This window comes from Dermacentor silvarum, chromosome 3 (genome assembly GCF_013339745.2).
Source record: "Dermacentor silvarum isolate Dsil-2018 chromosome 3, BIME_Dsil_1.4, whole genome shotgun sequence".
Lineage (NCBI taxonomy): Eukaryota > Metazoa > Arthropoda > Arachnida > Ixodida > Ixodidae > Dermacentor > Dermacentor silvarum.
Window position 1 is genome coordinate 125,940,035 of NC_051156.1, and position 20,616 is coordinate 125,960,650.

The 20,616-nt window shown below is 46.7% G+C and overlaps 1 protein-coding gene across 1 annotated transcript in view; it reads right to left on the reverse strand.

Moving 5' to 3' along the window:
• Positions 1-20,616, reverse strand: part of LOC119444752 (uncharacterized) — an 87,618-nt gene that overhangs the window by 53,742 nt on the left and 13,260 nt on the right. The window contains exon 2 of the mRNA XM_049664729.1: positions 9,485-9,565. Within this exon, the coding sequence (XP_049520686.1) occupies positions 9,485-9,565 (81 nt within the window). The remainder of the gene's footprint in view (positions 1-9,484; positions 9,566-20,616) is intronic.

Consider the following 20,616-nt stretch of genomic DNA (forward strand, 5'->3'; position numbering starts at 1 on the left):
AATAATAAATAAAGAATGCTGGCAATATGCTGACAGGTAGAGAGGGTGTGGCTGTACCAGCAATACACAATGACTGCTATGCGTTTGGTCATTCCGATTTTCTGTGACTATTAGCCTATATTGTGAAGCTATAATACAGTTGCCCACTGAGGAACAGTGGTGCACCATGACAGAGCATACTGCATTATGCATGGAAAGTCCCGCTCCTGGGCAGGCCAGTATTAACTAGAATATTATAGCGTAGAGGTCAATGCATAGTGCGGGAGCAGCAAAATCCTCTCCACTTGTTTTTCCAGGTGCATGACAAGTTAGCGTCAGCAGCTCAACCTGGAGATCACTATGGGCACAGCTAGCAAGCTGCAAGTTATACAGAATACATAGTATAAGAGCAATTATGATGTACATGTATGAAATAAACTGAATGTTTGAAAAAACACGCTTTATTGAAATGAAGCGCCGCCTATCATTGTTCAGAGGTGCTGTCACCTTACGTAACTTAAAGACATTATTGTATTACCACCCCTTACCTTCTGACAGAACTGATATTTCGCTTCACTCTACAATGCTACTGTGGTAGTTTACCATCCCCACCTTACCTAACTTAACCCTTTCACACTGTGTACAAGCCAAGATACTGCATCAATATCAAAATCATTGCTGAAAATAATAATATTTAAAATGTGTCGCATACATCTTGAAAGACTTCTGATTGGAATTGTGCTACAACTTTGAATAACACGCGAAAAATGCTTTAGATGTGCGGGAAGTTAAGACGGTTGGGTGTTATTACTTGGAGTCGGTATGTTGTATGTAGCAGGTTAGTTCCTCTCTTTGTTTTTCACAATGTTTTGCACCAGGCATAATTTTCAAGTGTCTGGATAGGTGCTTTTCAACTCTATTAGTTAAGAAACATTTGACATTCCCATATCTGATGTTCCAGCGCAGTCGAACCCACTTTTAACAAAACCTGTTTTAACAATATATCTGATATAACAAACTGCAACCAACGCACCGCAGACTTTTGTATGTGTACTATGGTAAAATAAATACCGTAAAATTCCAAGCAAGCGCCCCCACCCGTGCAAGCGCACCCCCCTAACTTAAGTGCCAATTTCAAATTTCTGCGCCATTCCGGGAAAGCGCCCCCCCTCCCCCCCCCACCCCCGCCCTTTTCGCTCTGCACCAACACTGGCCTGCCACATCCAGTCAACGAGAATAATGGCAAATTTAGCAAATCGCACCGGTGCGCTTCATCGAATCATGGTCGCACCCGGCGCCCCTAAAGTCCCTAGATATTTTTTTCTATGGACTTTGGGCGCCCCAGTGGGCACACGTCCGCATCGGGGCGAACTGCGGCTGGCGGTCTGTAGTTCACGGACCGCCGGCCGACGGCGAGATCTGCCTCTCACACGGTACAGAGGATTTCCCTGCAGCACAGCGACGTGACCACTCGGCGACAGAGGAGTGGTCGTGGCTACGCTTTGGCGTCGCTGGTAGCTTCACCGCTGCTAATCACTCGCCACCGATATCGTCACTAGGCCTTTTCCAGTTCACTTCGAATCTGTAGCAGACGGCGCTTCAGGACAAACCGCCGACACTCCCAAGCAGCAATGTTTTGTTACCGTCGTTGCCGCTTTACCCTCTCCTCGCAAGAATTTCACACGATGAAGAAAACATGCCTGATATTTGCGGTGCCACCAGCTGCGATAGCCGCAGTTCGCTGTCCGCCGTCGGTCGCCATGCACAGCAGCTGAGCTTGAGTTGTATCGGAACTCTCATTAGTGCTAAACGTTTCACCGTGGACATGGTTATTAATAAAGTGAACATTACACGTCACTCTACTCTAGCAGACATAATTTTGCCTGGAATAGAAGCTGCATAACCAATGTTCGTATCGCCAGTCGCGGCGACGCGTCGGTGCAGCGTCGATGCGCTCTTTCTGTAGTTATTTCGGTGGTTTTGAGAGTGATAAACACCACTAACAAATCTTTGGCTTAATAAAGTTCATGTTCGATAAAATTTTAATGCCATTCCCACTGCGCTTTCTTTTTTGGCGGGAAAATTTTGTTGTTGCCATCTTGAATTTTGGTGCCGTTCCGGGATAGCGCCCCCCCTAACTTTGCCGGTAATTTCGACTTGCTTGAGGGGGGGGCGCTTGCTCGGAATTTTACGGTAGCCTACTACAATGCTCCCGTGCCGAGTTATCGGTTATAACAAATCTGACTTCTCGGTGTGTGCGCCGAGAGGGAAAAAAAGCACTATCCTCGTTAAAGTGAAAAACAAAAAAGTGCGCCAATTTGTCACACCAGCACCAAGGCGGCACAAAGGCACACTGCACAACACTTCATCACATTACCTAAAAAGAAAAAGAATAGAAAAGGATCAAGAAAAAAAAAGATGATAAAAAGAAAAAAGTAAGCAAAGCGAGCCACTTTTGCCACACCTGCCTTTGTGTTGCGCAAGTCGCACGGCACGCCTTCGCTGCATCGCAGGCCCCACACGCCCCGCTTCTATCTCTCTTCTGCCCTCTCGCCGACATAGCAGGAAAGGAAGGGGGACAGGTGAGGAAGGTGTGCCGTTCAGGGTGTGCAGCACAAAGGAAGGTGTGGCAAAGCAGCAGGGAATTTTTTTTTCTTCTTTTCCTGGATTACACGTTTCTTTACTTTTCAGCGCAGATACCCAGTAGCTAGATTTATATGTCCTAGCCAATAATGCGGCATCGGAACAATGCAGTCAGTGGTTTATTTTACCACATAACACACACGAAAGTCCACAGTGCAGCAGCTGCTCATTGTTATATCCTAGTACAGTAGAACACCGCTGTTACGCTCCCTGGTGCTGCGTTTACCCGGCCAATACGTAGTTTTCGGCCGGTCCCATTGAACCCAATGCATTGGTAACCCCACTGTTGCGTCGTAACTGTGGGGCCGTTCTTGCATCATATGTTGCAAACTGCCACCCCGCGCCGGCCCGAGCGGCCATTTTGACTTTTCATGTCACTTGGCTTGGTGGCTTGACGATGGCATTGGCCGCCCAAAGTGCCGGGGGCGACACCCTACGACGTATTTTCGGTTTTCGCCAGCAAAACTATGGCCTTTGAGATCTGTATTTGCTATCCAAAGATGGTGTCTATGCACGTTATGGCCCTAAAATTAATATTGGCGCACAGAGACACCCCTCATAACGCCGTCGCCGCGCACCGTATGCTTAATCCGGAGCCCTCCACTACGGCGTGCCTCATAATCAGAACTGGTTTTGGCACGTAAAACTCCAGAAAGAAGAAGAAGCGCACCGTATGCTGTATATGTGAGTGAAAACGTGCGAGGGCAGCCGACGAACGCGTGTAAATTTCGCGCGTGCAAGAAAGAAAAGCAGGGAGGGAGCGAGGGGGGAGGGGGAATGAGAGATAGCGGGCGGCGTTGTACTCTAGCACCAACTGTGTACTGCACGGAAGCGACTGTTTGTAGAATAAATCCGTGCAGGGGCGGGGCCTCGCCTCAATGACGTTTCACCATTTTCTTTTTTTTTCTTCCTCTCTGTTTGGCGGCGTTCCAACGACGCCGGCGTTAGAACGGAGAACACGCTGGGCTGGTGGTGACTAGGCACAACTGTGGCTGCTGTTAAGGGATCGATGGTATTCCTAAATAAATGCATCACTGTTTTGATGATCCAAACATAATCTCATTATCAGGGAGGGAGCAGTCTACCTGACTGGAGCAGTATATTTTTTTTTTGGGGGGGGGTGTTGCTACGCTGCGCTCCGCAATACCCCAACGACCACCGCTTCGCGTCGGCGCCCGGCACCCCGGCTTCCGTTGAGGCAATGGGGCACAACTGACCGCGCCAAAGAAAATGGTGATATGTCATCGAGGCGAGGCCCTGTCCCTGCACGGATTTGTTGTGAAAACAGTCGCACCCGTACTGCGCAGCGGCGCGCGGGCCGTATCTTGAAAGCGATCTGTGTTGGAGAAAATCTAGGCAGTGTAGGTGCGTAGGCGGCTCATAGCTTTGTGCGTGCTGTGTGTTCTCGGCGCTCAGTTTCCGTTGAAGCGATAGACAACACCACGAAGGTCACTTCGCTCACTGCTGCAGCGGCGCTTCCTCCTGCCAGCGTTTGACAGCGCGTGTCCGCGCTCATCGAGTGTGATGTGTTCATGTTTGGCTGTGGACGCTGACACCATGCTTGCTAATATACTTAATAAGCGAATGTTTATAAGTTCATACGGATGATAAAACTACTATCCTTACATTGTATAGTTGTCTACTAATTTGCTCTCGCAATCGATGCTTCGGCTTTCGGGCGAAACCACTACTTTTTTTCACACGTAAGGATTGTGTGCAGTTCAACACTACTCTTATTTCTCAATTTTTCCTATATGACGGCTCTTGCTTTACCCAGCTCTTACTTTTTTTTTTATCGTCCGGTGAAAAACGTATCAGCGGGGTTCTAGTGCATTGTTAAAACGCAACAAGTGGGTTCGACTGTACTTCTTTCTGTCTAATGAGCATGTTTGAATATCTGTCCCTCTGCTTTATTCATGCGAACTGATTATAACAACTGCAGTGATGGAAGCAACATTTGACTTTTTGGAGCAGAAAAAATGCTAGTTTCGAGCAGCCATTGGCGTTCTCGGAGATGGCAAAATATGTCATACGACTCCTGGAGTTAAAAGCATCACAGAAGTACTCGTCTCATAAATATTAGTATTTACTGTAGAACCTCGTTGATACGTTCCCCCTATGTACGATTTCCTGGCACTAACGCTCACGATTGAGAACACAAAAGATGATCCAACTGAGTTACGCTTATTTTTTACCAGTTCCATACCGTTCCCATAAAAATACTATCTTTCGGCACCAACGTTCAGTACATCACCAAACTGCGATCGTATGATACGTTTTCCGGCTGCTCGATTGCATGTAAACAAGAAAATGCGGGGGGGGGGGGGCGTGTGCAATCGAGAGCAGTTAGCCTCCCGCAGTGGCAGCTTCACCGTAATTCTCGCCCGCCCGTCTCACATAAAAACGCCGGTGTGCGCTTTGTTTCTTATTCCGATACCAGCAAATCTCCTCCCGGGTCGTTTTCACAGTTATCACCGCCAACCCTAATGCCATAAGCATTTTCACCTATCTGTTTCAGAGCGCGTGGTGCCACTCGAAGGGTACTGTGCACTTTTAATAGGCGACAACCCAGACGTGCCACCATTCCTTTCTACAGACTGCGATCGTATGGTGCATTTTCCGGCCGCTATATCCCGTGTAAACAAAAAAATTCGGAGGGGGGGGGGGGGTGGAGGCGGGTGCACAATCGAGAACAGTAGCCTTCAGCCGCGGCAGCTTCACCACAACATTCGCCCGCCCATCTCACAACAAACGCCAACACGTACTCAGTTTCCAATTCCGGTACCAGAAAATCTCCTCCCAGGTCGTCGTACGCAGCATCCACAGCTATCGCCGCCAACTCTATTGCCATAAACATGTTCACCTATCCATTTTATAGTGCGTGGGGTGTAGTGCCGTTGGAAGCGTACTACGCGCTTTTAGTAGGCGATAACCCAAACACACCGCCGTTCCTTGCTGCACGCTACGCGATGTGAGCATGAGCTTTCACTTCAGCAGCACGTCGCCCACCAACTCGATTTCGTTTTGGTTTCTCGTCGCCGTCTTAAAACACTACGCTAAAAAAACAATACGCGTCTCGGGCTGCCGAAGCCCCACCAGCTCAACTGGCGTCTCGAGCCGCAATGATTCGCGCAACCCTTCGCATTACGTAGGTGTCTGCTACAGTTGAGTCAGTCTCATTTTTTTTAGTTACCATATTTTCCGGTTTATAAGTCACACCTTTGTATAAGACGCACCCCCCTAAATACGTTTTTCCGAAAAAAAAAAAATGTACATAAGTCGCACCAGTGTACAAGACGCACCTGTTCTTTCCGTAAGAGATTTAAAAAAGTTGGTGACGTTTCGCTTCGTGAACGCGGGACACGCGCAAGCGTATGCATGGGTGCCATATATTTCTACTCCAGGCGCATTTCTGCCGTTGTGTTTGTCGCGATGTTCCGTATAAAGGCCAAGGACGATAACATCATCCCCGCACCGTATGCTGTATGTGCGAGTGAAAGCGTGCGACGGTGAACCAAATTGCGCGCAAGGGACGAAAGCAGGAAGGCAGCCCGGGAGGGAGGGGGGGGGGGGGGGCTGCCTGCACTCTCGTAGCAACTGCGTACTTTGCGCAGCGGCGCGCGCCGTAAAACGACAGCAATCTGCAGATGCGCCGACTTCGGGGTCGATCGACTCGCGGTCGGCCTACCACCGCTTGCGTTGCTGCTCCATTCTTCTCGCATGGCGCTCGGGAACTTGATCACGAGAACCCGGCACCTCAATAGCGCGCATAGAGTCCGTAGCAATGAAGTCAACCAGCGCGCTTCGCGTGGCCATAAAATCAGATCCGATTTTGAAGCCAGTTTTTCGGAAAAAAAAAAAAGTACATAGGTTGCACCGTTCTACAACACATACCGACGAAGAATTGAGAGAAAAAAAAAAGTGTCTTATACTACGGAAAATACGGTACTTCGGATCGTATGTTTTCCCGGTTAGTACGTTTTTTCTTGCATTTCTTCTCAAAACAAATGAGCGAGGTTCTACTGTATTACGAAATAGATTGCCCATGCAATAAACACAAATTGGAAGAAACAAGCAATCAGAATGATGGATGGTTATTGTACACGCAGTAAAATGAGCTATATATTTAAACTACCAGTACTTGTGGCAGAAATGAACGCCATAGGCACAGTGGAGCCTGTGTGTCCACGTGCGCCGTGAAAGATGCCTCCGCGAGCTCGGCTGGAGTTGATGCTAGGATTGGCTTCACCGAGTTTTCAAAAATGATGATAGTATACAGCTTGTTTTCGGTTTATTTAGGACTCATCGGTTGTCATATGGTTTAAGTTCCTCGTCTTCATTTTTCCAGCTCCGTTTTGGAGCAGGTTCAAAGTAGTTACTAGCAAAAATGAGTTTGGAGCAGCATGTAGCAGCATTTCTATTTTGAAGCAGTTCAGAGCAACTGGAGTAGCACTTCCATCACTGCAATGGGATTTTTATGGGACTTGAATATTGTTGTGGGTTCGACTGTAGTGAGTTTTCACATGGAGTGTACATTCTGTAAGCTTGACAAAACTCCCCAAACTTTGTAAAAATGTTAATCTATTCTACAGGTGTACCCTTTTTACGGTTCTGAAGATTCAAGAAATGCGGTGAGAGTTAGCTTTCAATCAGCAGAATGAAGTGCCCCCTGAAAGGGTTAATGCTGCATGTTCATGCCCATGCTTACACACTTTACATTTTCGTTCATCTCTAGAAGTATTTCCGTGAGATGCTCGCTGCGATACTGCTGCACATGCATCTATTTTTTGCTAAGTGATAGAATCTCGTCTAGTAATCAAACAATTAATTTCTGCAAGTTTCTCACTCCCTTAGTTTTTCTTACAGGTGCAGACCTCTGAGTTTGCATGCAGGAATTTGCATGCAGGTGCTCGCATGACATGCCTCGCTTTCACTATTGGCCACACATCCCTAGGGCCGTAGTCTCTATTCCATTAGCCTTGTGTCATTGGTTCAGATGTGACAAGAATGCTGCCGCACTACTGTCTTTTCTGGGCCAGCCCTTCAGCATGACAAATGCCAAGAATGGAAAATTAGATGCAACGTAACAAAATACGAGCCCTGGTTGTTGAGTAACACGAGAACAAGGTGCGAGCAGGAGCCAACGTTTTGACAAGTGGACTTGTCTTCTTCAAGGCGACATATGCTCTCCTCGGCACAGTATATATAGGTAGGGTTCTTCTACTAAAGGGGAGAGAAGGTAAGGTGGGTGGGTGAGGTAACGAGCGAGAGTGTGTTAGCGGCGAGGGTGTAGAATTGAAAAGAAATATAATGCACTACTGATAGTCGGTGGCGGAGTTTGAAGCAGCGCCGTGCGTTAGCAGGTTGACATGTCATGGCAGGTGCCTCTTCTCATGGAAGAGTCTGGACGACAGGGGGGGGGGGGTCTGCTCCGCTGGAGGTCAGTGAACTATCGCGTCTAACAGGGAGAATAAAAGTAGTGGCAGAAAAATGGTGTTCGGGGGTGAAAAAATAATAAAACGAGGGGGGGGGGGGTGGGGGGGCTAAGTGAAAGCAAAGGGAGGTTGGAATATTATTGACGATCGAATAACGAAAAAAAAAAAAAACTAAGCCACCCAATGAACATTAACTAGTGCTTATGCCTATGCTTTTCAAATTAGCATAGCGAATAGATTCTAAAGCTCCCTTTGACATGTTCATGCCTATTGGTTGCAATGTCTTGAACTTATATGAATGAGGTACAATTCTCTATTTTCTGTCTCGCGCACAAAGAAAATTTGACTGCAGTATGCAGATTTTAAGTTCATCAAAGTTATGACCTCATTGGTTGAAATGCTCGGCGACGGCTTTGGGAAGCGTTTTAGCTGTTTCCACGCGATGTTCGTTTAGCCTGATGTTCATTGATTGTCTCGTTTCACCGATATATTGCTGCTTACAGAAGGAACACTCAAGCATATAAATTGCTTGAGGAGAGCATATGTCGCCTTGAAGAAAAGTCCACTTGTCAAAACGTTGGCTCCTGCTCTCAGAGGAGAGCATATGTCGCCTTGAAGAAGACAAGTCCACTTCTCGAAACGTTGGCTCCTGCTCTCAGAGGAGAGCATATGTCGCCTTGAAGAAGACAAGTCCACTTGTCGAAATGTTGGCTCCGGCTCTCACCTTTCTCTTGTGTTACTCATCGTCTTGAATCGCCATCTCCCGCATTCCCCGTGTTTTCCCGAGCCCTGGTTGTGTCACACTTATTTAAAATATAAAAATAAGTTGTGTTAATTTTATTACTCCTGTAAAAAATTTATTCGAGCCGCTTTTGTCACTTTGAATTCTCGGGTTTTATGTGCCAAAATCACGATTTGATTATGAGGTGGTGCATTGGGTACCTCCAGATTAAATTTAACCACCAAGGAATCTTTAATGTGCACCCAAAGCACGGGACAGAGGTGTTTTTGCATTTTGCCCACATCGAAATGCGGCCGCCTGGCCAGAATTTGATCCCGTTACCTCATGCCTAGCAGCGCAACACCATAGCCGATAAGCCACCGCGGCGGGTCTTTTGTCACTTTAACGTTGCCTAAAATTTTTTCTTGAAATGAGTTACTCTGAAAACAACTCTATTTTGAAAAATGTGACTCGGCGAGAATGCACTTCTAAAAAAAGAACAAGAAGAGAGGGCCTTCAGAGGGTTAGTATAGGCATTTGATTGCTATTCACAATGCTTTACAAAGCTAAAGTGATTGTTATTTGGTCCTAAAAAATTTTAAAAAAAGAATGGGGAGGAGGGAAGGAAACAGTCCGGATGCTCCAATAGCACACACTATAACACAAGCATGAAAACCCACAATGAATATTTCAGGTATATTCTAACCTTCAACACACTGCACAGCAAGGTTTTGTCGCCGCTAACCAACTCGACAAAGGCAGCTTTTGCTTCACGAGTCCAGCCTTCCTGAAATTGAAAAGAAAAAAGGAAGGAAAAAAAAAACACACATATAAAACATAAAATGTAGTTGCAATAATGCAACTAAGTAGCTAAGACACAGAATAAAGAAAAAGAAAGAAAAAATCAAAATGAATGAATGAAGCAATTCTGGGGTGTTACGTGCCAAAACCTCGATCTGATTATGAGGCATGCCGTAGTAGAGGACTCCAGATTAATTTCGACCACATGGCTTCCTTGGAGTTCTGCTGCTAGGTCACGGGATCAAATCCTAGCCGAGGAGGCTGCATTTCAATGGGGGCAAAATGTGTCCATGCTTTGAGGGCACGTTAAAGATCCCCCTGGTGGTCAAAATTATTCTCACAACTTTGTGCTTAGCAGCATAATGCCAAAGCTACTAAGCAACGACGGCGGGCCACAAAATAAAGTGATGTGTGGTCAGGAAATGTGAAACATAGGTGCACTCAATATACAGGGCTAGCAGAAATGATTCATTCATTTTTAAAAGGCTATATTTTCAAAAATATTACATGTACACACAGGAAAGATATGTGAAAAGAACCACATACTCACCAAGTTTGTATTTTGTGTATTCTGTCTTCTAACAAGACGGGGCTACCCCATTGGCACATACCAGTTCGTGACTATCTGAACGATGAACTTCCGCATCGCTGGATTGGGCGTATTAGTGAGAATGACCTAGGTTTGTTCTCCTGGCCTCCAAGAACACCCGATTTAACGCCCTGCAAATTCTTCTTGCGAGGGTACGTTAAGGACCTTGTTACGTACCCCCACTACCGCAATCCTTAGTCGAGCTCAAAGAACGCATCAGTGCTACAGTGCAGACAATTGACAGGACTATGCTGCAAAATGTATGGAAGGAGCTCGATTATCGTCTGGAAGTGTGTCGTGTCGGCACCTATTGAACATTTGTAGAGGATGTATGAACTTGGCGAGTTTGTGGTTCTTTTCATATATCTCTCATCTGTACGTGTAATACTTTTGAAAATATAGCCTTTTCAAAATGTATGAATCGTTTATGCTAGCCCTGCATTATGAATATTGGTATCATAGACAGTAGTGGGAATGGCGACGAACGTGCACCAAATGCACAGTGCAGGGCATGTTTGCATTTCGCTGCAGCCGGGATTTGATCAACTTTGTGCTTAGCAGCATAACGCCAAAGCTACGGCAGGCCACAAAATGAATTGAAGTGTGGTCAAGAAACTGAAACATAAATGCTCTTGTTATATTTTGAATATTGTTAATAGAGACAGTAGTAGGAATGGCCAAGAGCGTTTTGGAGCAGATTCTGTAACAGTCAACAATGATGATTCTGAATGGCTATCAGCCGGACACTACTCATGCGCATCGACAATGGTTCTGGAGTACCAGCGCACATCATACCAACTATTCTCGTGGAAGATAATCCGTTTAGGTGCCACTTGCCAACGAATTACAACTATCACGCAGCCTCATTGAGTTAACCTGCACAGTCGGAACAATAAATACCGCCCGTCCCCTAGCAGTAAAGTAAGCCACAAAAAGGCACAAAGAACTTGCGGCAATACAGTCACATAGTACGCAGGATGGCAGTTCAAGCAATCTTATATTAGGCCTAAAGTCAGATCTAGCTAGTAAAATGGGCACACTACACTTCCGCTGCATTACAAGCACACACAGATAAACAGCCAATAAGCACACACAGATAAACAGCCAATAAGCACACACAGCAAAACAGCCAATAACATCCAAGGGAGTAGGTTTCAGCAGGGTTTACCTATACTTTAAAGTGTTGAAGACCCTGGTTTCAGTTTGCTAAGTGTCATGACATAGCCGTCGACACCTCTCCCACCAAGGCCACTCAGTACAAATGCGGGACAAGGCAACAACGCGGAATGGGCCAAGCACGCCACAACAATGCCCCACAACACCCTAAACTACAATACCTGCAAATGACGCACACCATATTTTTATGCGCATTACCCACCACTGCCTATAACGCCCACCCCCAATACAGCCAGGACAAAAAAAAAATATTCACGCATATAACTTGAGCAAATAACTTTATACAACAACGCTCATATCTTTGCAAAAACAGTCTCCATTCACAGACGAATGACTCGTCCATGTTGTATCATCGGTCAGCGGCCCTCTCCCCCCCCCCCTCTTCGGCGATGCTGATAATCTTCAGATTCTGCTGTGCTGTAAAAGACGGCCATTAAGCACAGCTCATCACAATGAGAGTTCAGTTCGCTGGAGCCTCGTGCCCTATCGCTATCCCCGTGTGCACTTCGCCAACTATTAACAGAAAATGGCAACCCGTAAAGAGGAGGAGAATTGGCAATCATGAAGGAAGAGAGAAGGGAGCTTCAACACGCAAGGGTGGGAAGAGAGCAGGGTTTCCTAGGAGATAACGAAACTTTGAATGGCAGAGAACCTTGCCTTGATGTGTGGCTTAACGGCATCATGTGCCGTGAAGCAGACTGGAGCAGCATTCCCACCACTGCACAAGACCACACCAAATGCCTTGAAAGGTACCGTCTAGCCTTACCATGAACACTTCGAGATTAGAAATAAAGAATTAGGCATACCTATGGTGTTGCGCACAACTTCCTGCATGAGCTATCCAAACACCGAAGTGTTTTTATTAACTACGCACCGAAAAATGCTTCTCAATCCAGTACCCTTGGCATTCTTGCTTGAAGACATTGACGTTAGGTATTTAATTCTGTCTTAGTTCGAAATTACAAGATTATCATTTTCATTTATCCCTAAACAGTCTTGGAATGAGATGCCGGATATTTCAGAATTTCTTTAAAATATATGTCGTCATAGTGATATGCACAGTCAGCCACAAAAGTTCATGGGACATGAAATTTGCGAAAAAGCTGAATTTCCAAGAAGCCTTGCATATAACCATAACAGGTAAATTCAAAGAAGAAGTGTGCAGTTGCCTTTGCAATGTACAGAGTTATCCATTAAATTAGAAGCACCATGCTTTAATAGAGCAGAAATTCACGTTTCCCGGGTCCTGGAAACATTTGACTGTTCAATGGAAGCTAACCATTAGATTCTCAATATGACTTTATTTTGACACAATGATAACGTGCCGTCACAATCGGCTCATCACGTTGAAATACCGGGCATGTGGCGTGCACGAACTGACCGTCAACTCACCTTAAGCAAACAATAATAATAATTTGTACTCACTTCTTGCTTATGTTGCAGAGTAAAGGCAATGACTGATGTTGCGGACATGATTGATAAATCGGATGCCTTCGCGGCACCGCCACGTACCCCGCAGAGTCAATGTACATATAGGAAGGTCTGAAGTTTCGGACGCAGAAACCTTTGCCGTCAGATTTTCCTAACTTTTTGCCATAAGCGCAGGTCCGAAACGCCGTTATCGAAGCCAATACCGCCGCCATTTTGAATATCCCAGCTCAAACAGCCTCTCTCGCCTGCAGCAACCACCGCAGCAACGCTACGCCTACCTGCTTCGGCGTTCGCTACCAAGCTTCTTGCTGTTCGGTGCCGTGTTTTTTATTGAAAGAATTCGCCACTGGCACCAATGGCGCTGACTTCGCTTTTGTAATCCCTGCCAATGGCTTCGAAGCTCGGAAAGCACGAAGCGTTGCATAATATCAATTCCCAAAAGTCAGCTTCGCCTCAATAAAGCTATGTTATGCAGTAAAGCATACCACGAGTGGGAAGGCACAGTTATCATGGGATGCAGTATGTTGTATTCCTTAATTATACACACGTGCACCTGCCGTCTCCTATCACAGTACGAGCACTGATACACTTAATCAGGGGTGGGACTGCCCTAAGTCATTTTGAACAATATTTAAAGCAAGTAAAATTGCGTTTTGGAGCAGTTTGGAGCAGCTTGGAGAAGACTAAATTTCATTTTGAAGCAGTATGGAGCAGGCCAATCTGAATTTTGGTGGAATAATGAAATGTGGCAGCATACTTCGAAACCATGACGAAACACAGAATAGACCAACATGAAGCATGTAGAAGAAGCCCGGTTTGTAACTAAAGCATACTAGAACACGGAAGAGTGGGTCAAGCGGTGGCACGGCGCATGTTTCTCGTAAACCGAAAACGTCGGTGGCACTACAATCGAACTATATATTCTCGTGCCACTGCTTATGATAGCGGAAAATGTTCTCAAATAAGTGGTCCAATCGACACTGTTACAATTTCTGGGTTACCATATGTCACCGCAGACTGAGAGAGCCGCAGTCAAGCCTGGGGTGGGATAACATAAAACTACAGTGCAGACCACTTATAATGTAACCGCATTTAGCGCGGGACCAGTTATGGCATGGGTTCTTTTGACCACCGATATATCTCCCATAGAACTCAATGCATAGGCGGACCGTTTATTGCGTAGGCGCTCGAAGCAGAATACCGGTTACAGCGCGGTTCTTTTAAGTGCGCGACTATGAAATCGGCACACGGAGCACGGCCACGCAAACGCGGAGGAGTGGGAGCGAGCGCGGGCGTGGAGACCAGCGGCGAAAAGCGAAACAAAAAGTCGCAGTTTCCCCCGAAAGGCGAAGCAAGTTTACTAGTAGAGTACTTGTATACGGAGTAAGGATAGTAGTTTTATCGCCTGCATAAACTTGGCCACATCCGCTTACTAACTGAATCAACAAGCATTGTGTCAGTGCACACAAGCTAACATGAATAGAGTGCACTCGACCCCTGTAGACAAGCACTGTAAGAATGCAAGCGTGAGAAAACGCGGCAGGAGAAGTGACCGAAGGTTCGTGCGGTCTATCACTTCAACGGAAATTGAGCGGCGAAAGCACAGCACATACAAAGGTCAGAGCCGTGTGGAGATCGCTGTCAAGATACGGTGCGTGCGACCTCAGCCGCGCAAAGTACGCATTGGCTTGCTGAGAAAGCCGCGCCCCCTCCCTCCCGTGCTGCCTTCGTGCTTTCCTCTTTCGTGTGGGAGATTGAGTCGGCAGTTCCCCTTGCGCCCGGTCGCAAGATACGCATTGAAAGCCGCAGCTAAACGTTGCCTCCCTTCCCTCCCTCCCAAGCCCCCACGGCCTTCCGCACGACGAGAGTCGCCGCGTTTGCTATCCGCCATATGTTCTTCGCTCTCCGTGAAAGCACACGTCTCTAGCGCGCTTTCAGGCGCACATACAGCATACGTCATTTTTTTTCGTTTTTTTTTTTCAGGAGTGGTAGCGTGGGCGCGCGCGTGGACACCAGCAGCGAAAAGCAAAAAAAAAAAAAGAAAAAAAAAAGAAAAAAAAAAAGAAGGAGGAGCAGGGCGGGAGACTTTACAGGAACAAGGGCGCGCGTTTTCATCATAGAGTGAACTAGATAGCAGCGTCCAAGCAGGATGCGCGGAGTGTGGAGGAGAACTGTGGCGCACTCCTTTTTTTTTCTTTTTCTTTTTCAGGAGTGGGAGCGTAGGGGTGCGCGTGGAGACCAGTCTCCAGACGAAAATAACCGCGTTGTTCTGCTGATGCCGCACTTGTTAGGGGAACTTGGTTTCTATGCCGTGTTGCAATTGTGTTGCATGTGTGTGTGGGTGAAATATGTACTAAATTGTGTTTGAAAGGTGGGTTTCCCGTTTGGCATAAGCAAAAGCCGAAAAAAGCATGATTTGGTTATAACCTGGTGCCGCTTATAGCGCGAATTTTTACAACTCCCGCGACTTACGTTATAAGTGGTCTACACTGTATTCCAATATCTGCTTTTAAGGTGATAGCAATTAAATGGACACTCCAGGCGTACTCTTAGAAAAGTATCCGACCTTTGGCCGAAGAAAATAACTGGCATAACTGGAGCGTTGGAAACCTAATCACCCTCAAAGTAGTCTCCTTAGGACTCCACACACTTCTCCCAGCGGTGCTGCCATTGTTGGAAGTATTCCGAGAAGGCCTCTTTCGGAATACTTTGTTGCAGCAATAATGTCCTGTCTAGTCTGAAATTGCGCTCCTTTCAATGGCCCCTTGATTTTGGGAAACAGCCAGAAGTCGCAGGGGGCCATATCAGGAGAGTAAGGAGCCTGTCGAACTACAGGAGTCTGGTTTTTTGCCAAAAAAGTCTGAATCATGAGCGAGGAATATGCAGGAGCATTGTCGTGATGGATGCGCCAATTTCCTGATGACTACAAGTCCGGTCTCTTGCACCACACAGCATCACGTAGGCGACGGAGGACATCCCTGTAGTACTCTTTAGTGATTTATTCACCCTGTGGTGCGTACACGTGGTGTACCACACCGCTGGAGTCAAAGAAAGCAGTCAGCATCACTTTGACGTTGCGGTGCACTTGGCGGGCCTTCTCTGGCCTTGGTGACGGGGAATGCTTCCACTGTGACGACTGGGATTCGGTTTCCAGGTCATACCCGTACACCCAAGACTCGTCACCAGTGAATATGGTGTTCATGAATTCGGGGTCACTGTTTGTGGAATCCAGCATGTCCTGTGCAATGAGAAGATGCTTTTGCTCCACTGTGAGCAGCTTCGGCACGAATTTCGCCGCAACTCTCTTCATGGCCAAATCTTCAGCCATAATGGAATGTGCAGAAAAAGTGCTGATGCCCACCTCTTCCGCAATTTCGCAGATGTCTCCCGATGGTTCCGCATCACTACAGCGTTCACTTCGGCATGTTGATCGCCGACCAGAGCACGGCTCGCTCTCCACGGATGTGCGGCCGTCTTCAAACCGGTTGTACCACTCCTTAATCTGTGTGCTGCTCAAAGCATCGTCACCGAAAGCCGCCTGAATCTTCCAAATTGTTTCCACTTGGCTATCGCCCAGTTACTGGCAAAATTTGATGCAACAGCGCTGCTCCAGTCACTCCGTCATTTTCTTTGAAATAAAAAAACCGACCGACGCTATCGGCAGGCGGGAAAAAGTTCGCGCATGCGCACGAAGGTTCAAGGTCGGCTGAAGCAAGGGCGCTTGTTTCATATCCATCAGGTGATCGCAAAATAAAAAAATAATAAAAAAAAGGTCAGATATTTTCTAACAGACCTCGTATTTCTGTCGCCGGCGTTACCGTGATGTTATGTATAAAGTCAGTGGGCGATAACTTTGTCGCCGAGCGCCGTATGCTGTATATGCTAGAGAAAGCGTGCGAGGGTGAGCTGACGATGGCGGCTCAATCCCTCAATCTCGCACACGCGAAGGAGGAGCGTAGAGAGAAAGTGCGCCATCTTCCGTCACGCACAAGGCACTGGGGGAGGGGAGGGAGGGGCGTTCTACCCCGGCGGCTGCTGGGTACAGCGCGGCCGCGCGGGCCCCATCTTGCAAGCGATCTGCGATGGGGACAGAGTGTGAGTGCGGATAGCTTTGTGTGCGCAGTGTTTTCGCCGCTTAGTTCGCACTGAACCGAGGCAGCACGAAGGCCAATTAGCTCGCTGCTGCTGCCGCGCTTCCTCACTCCAGCGTTTTGACAGAGTTTCCGGGGTCATCGAGTGAGATATGACGATGTTTGCATGTGCGTGTGTGACACCATGCTTGTTAATTTAGTCTGCAAATTTTTACATGCTTATACTGCCGATAAAACTGCCATCCTTACTCCGTATAGCTATCTACCAATTTTCGAAAAAGAGGGGGAATGTCCATATAGTTGTGCAGTCTCAAAAATTTAAGAAAACCCAGCAATATCAACTTTGGTCACAGGTGGACTTGGTAGTTCCTGGATGGTTGCCCACAGATACGCAACGGCTGTCAGCGAGTTGGTCTCAGGCTCGACTGCTGTTGATACTATACTAAAGTGACTATAATAGCACCAATTTTCTCGCAATGCTTGCTGCTCACTGGTGGTGGCAACATACTACATCATACTACATACATCATACTACAATGCTAGGCCTAATGTTGACAAAATCTTTTTCTAGTTCCCAAATGGCATGTGGAAGGTTGTGAAATTGCCTCACCAAGACATGCATTCATGTCTACTCTATGGAGTAGGCGATGGTGCTGCTGGGGTGCCCAAACAACCTAGCAGGTCCGAAAAAGCAGGCATTTACTGGATCAGTTGGCAACTGTAGTCATAAAGTGCAAATTCTCACCCTTTTAATCGGAACAGATAAGTGACAAGATATATCCCCATGTACAGAAATCAACTTGTAAACATGTCAGCTGTGACCCTTTAGCATATAAATGGTAAGAAAAGATGCAACGAGAAAAATCACTGCATATCCTTTCATTGACAGCAGCTTTGGCACAATTTTTCTCAATTGTAGCACGAATATAGCAGCTTTAAAGAGATACTAAAGGCAAGCTAAAGTGACAGAAGTTCCATTCGATTTTTAGAAAAAAGAACTCATTATTCTTGCCCTTGACAATGATGCAGGTTGAAAGGTTTCACTTTTGCTTGGATCTGTGCTGCCCACGTGTTTTAGTAGTTTCATTAACACATAATGCTACGCTGGTTTTTCTGGCTTATGTAGCTCACACAAACTGCAAATAGCAGAGAACGAGGCCCATTGCGACAAGCGTTGAAAATCGTGTTTATGACTCGATGTGCACTTTCCCTTCTTTTGCACTGTTGGCTACGTCTTGGCTCGATTATTTCTGGCCGCACTTTTGTGTTTTCTGCAAGAAACCGTAGCACTGGCTGTTGGGCACTCTTTTACTCACCGATGGCAGTAAAGGGCGGTGATGGCGCATACAATGTCATCACTCCCCGCTTGAGGTTGGGTGATATGAATCACGCTAGAGGTGTGCAGACCATTCAGACGCGATTTTATCTTAACTAAGTCTTTTCTTGGCAAGAAACAAGCGCTGTGAGGTTTCTGCAATGGTATTTTAACAGTGCATGTTGACTTACTATTTGCCTTTAGTGACCCTTTAACTGAACGGAACAGATGGTGCAGCATTCCCACTACTGAAAACAAATATACAAGTCTAAATTTAACTTGGGTTTGAGCTTGAAATAAAGGTTTGTAGGGCACCAGACCCTCAGAATCCTGCATATCCTGTGCTGCACAACAAGACATGCACATGATGTCACTAGTGTCTTTCAAGCAAAGATTAAAACTAGTTGTGCAGCAGTGGAAATGTGCGTCAGGTGTATTTGATGACCTCGTGTGCGTCTGGCCACACACAGAAGCAGCCAATGTCACACTAGTTCTGAGTATTGGGCAGGCATGAAGGCATATGAAAAGCGATAGCTGCCACTTCGTTATGGGCAGCAGATGCAGTAATGTTGTATCGGCTCACTAACTCGATGTAGCACACCGACGCCTACAGTTACATGAGCCAACCAAGTATGCCGATCAATTCCGTCTCTAGCTTACTGCTCCTCACTAGTCTTTCCATGCATGACGCTGGTTGAATATCACCAGGGTTGTTGTGACAGAAAATGGGCAAACCCTCCACTTTTATCCAACTCCTACCACCAGTTCAGATTCCTAGCTGGCTGATGCGACACGCAGCTTTCACTACACATACTGCACATAGTTTTTCCTGTCCCATTCTTAAAACTGAGCACTCCACGCTTACGACAGAAATTCATGCTGTACACAGGCATTCCATCGAGACAATGAGTCCTTTGGAAAATCTGCAAGACAGATGCGCAGCAAAAGCTCCTGTATCGCGGCAGATTCTGTTCCACATAGTGGCCATATATGACCAATTATGACATTACTGAATGCAGCTTTCTACAATGTAATAAAATGCATTACCACAGCACTCACGACAACCCTGCCTGACCATCTATCTAGTCCCTCCACATGCTGTTGCACTGAGCATGAAACAGCACAACTGCTGGTTGATCCAGTGTCCCGGTTGATCCCTGGTACCACTCCCACAAAACAAAACATATCGGCACATCAGCATTGAAAAAAACTGAATGTGCAGTAAGTAAACACCTCTCCTCGTTCCGATAAGACTCCCCCCCCTTCAAGGCTGCCCTGAATCTCCCCTTGAGCACAACCCACTTCATTTGTTACACTAGTAACTGTCTGTAATAGCAATGTGGTGTTATTTCCAAACAGGCTGGCACTATGTGGCATTTAACAAAATGGGAAAATGGCTTTGTGTTTGAGTACAAATTTAGGTTCATCGTTGGCGGTGACCTGATGTGCCAGTTTCACCCCTGAAGCTATCAACATGCTTCACCACAACACAGAATGTTTCACTACATGACCTGTTTCTCATTTTGGAACGTACATAAGACACTTTATTGCCTTGCATGCAATGTTTACTGCAGTATAAGACGGCACCGCAAAATGTTTTGAATGATGAAGCAATCGGAAAAAGAAAATTTTAAGGAGAAATACACTCATTTTGATGAATTAGAGTTGGTGATAAGATACGTTTCCATGCCGTGTCAAAGATATCTACATCGATGGTATGAAGCGAAGCCACCAAGCTTTCGCATCAACTCCGTCCCTGCGGCTGATAGAGTGGCTTGCAGTGGGATGACACTATCATGAAAAGCGCCGGAAGTGGGGAGCAAATGCTTCGCCTGCCTCTCGCCTTCAACACATCTCCGAAACTCGAGATTATGCAACCTCCTCGAGCGTAAAAGCTTAGTCTGGATCACGGTGTAAGAATAAGCAAGAGAGGTGCTGACACTCTCCCCACAACACGCGCGAAAGCGCCGCCCGCTCGCATCCACATTATGTTTGGCTCGGTTACAGCTTGGTCGGCGCCGTCGTAGAGAGCGCTACGGAATGCGATCCCAGCCTCGGCAGCAAGGCGCGTGCTGCCGCTGCTTCGTCTTCCTGCTTGCATTTGCAGCCACGCTGTTTTGAAGGCATGCTTTTTGTTCGCATGCGTTCATGAACTTGTGCTTGGGTATAGATAGGCACCCTGCACTGAAGCTTTGCATACCCGCTGCGGTGGCTGAAATAAATCTGAAATAACAAATTTCCTGTGTGCTTTGAGTTTTACTCTCTCCGCTATGAACGAAAATTTAGGGGAGGCAGAGTAATGTCAAGCCGCCGGCGTTGCTAAGCTGGGACCGCTGACAGCGACGCCATCTACAGTATAGACCACTTATAACGTAACCGCTTATAGTGCAGGACCACATATAGTACGGTCTTCTCAGTCTCCCATTACATTTCCC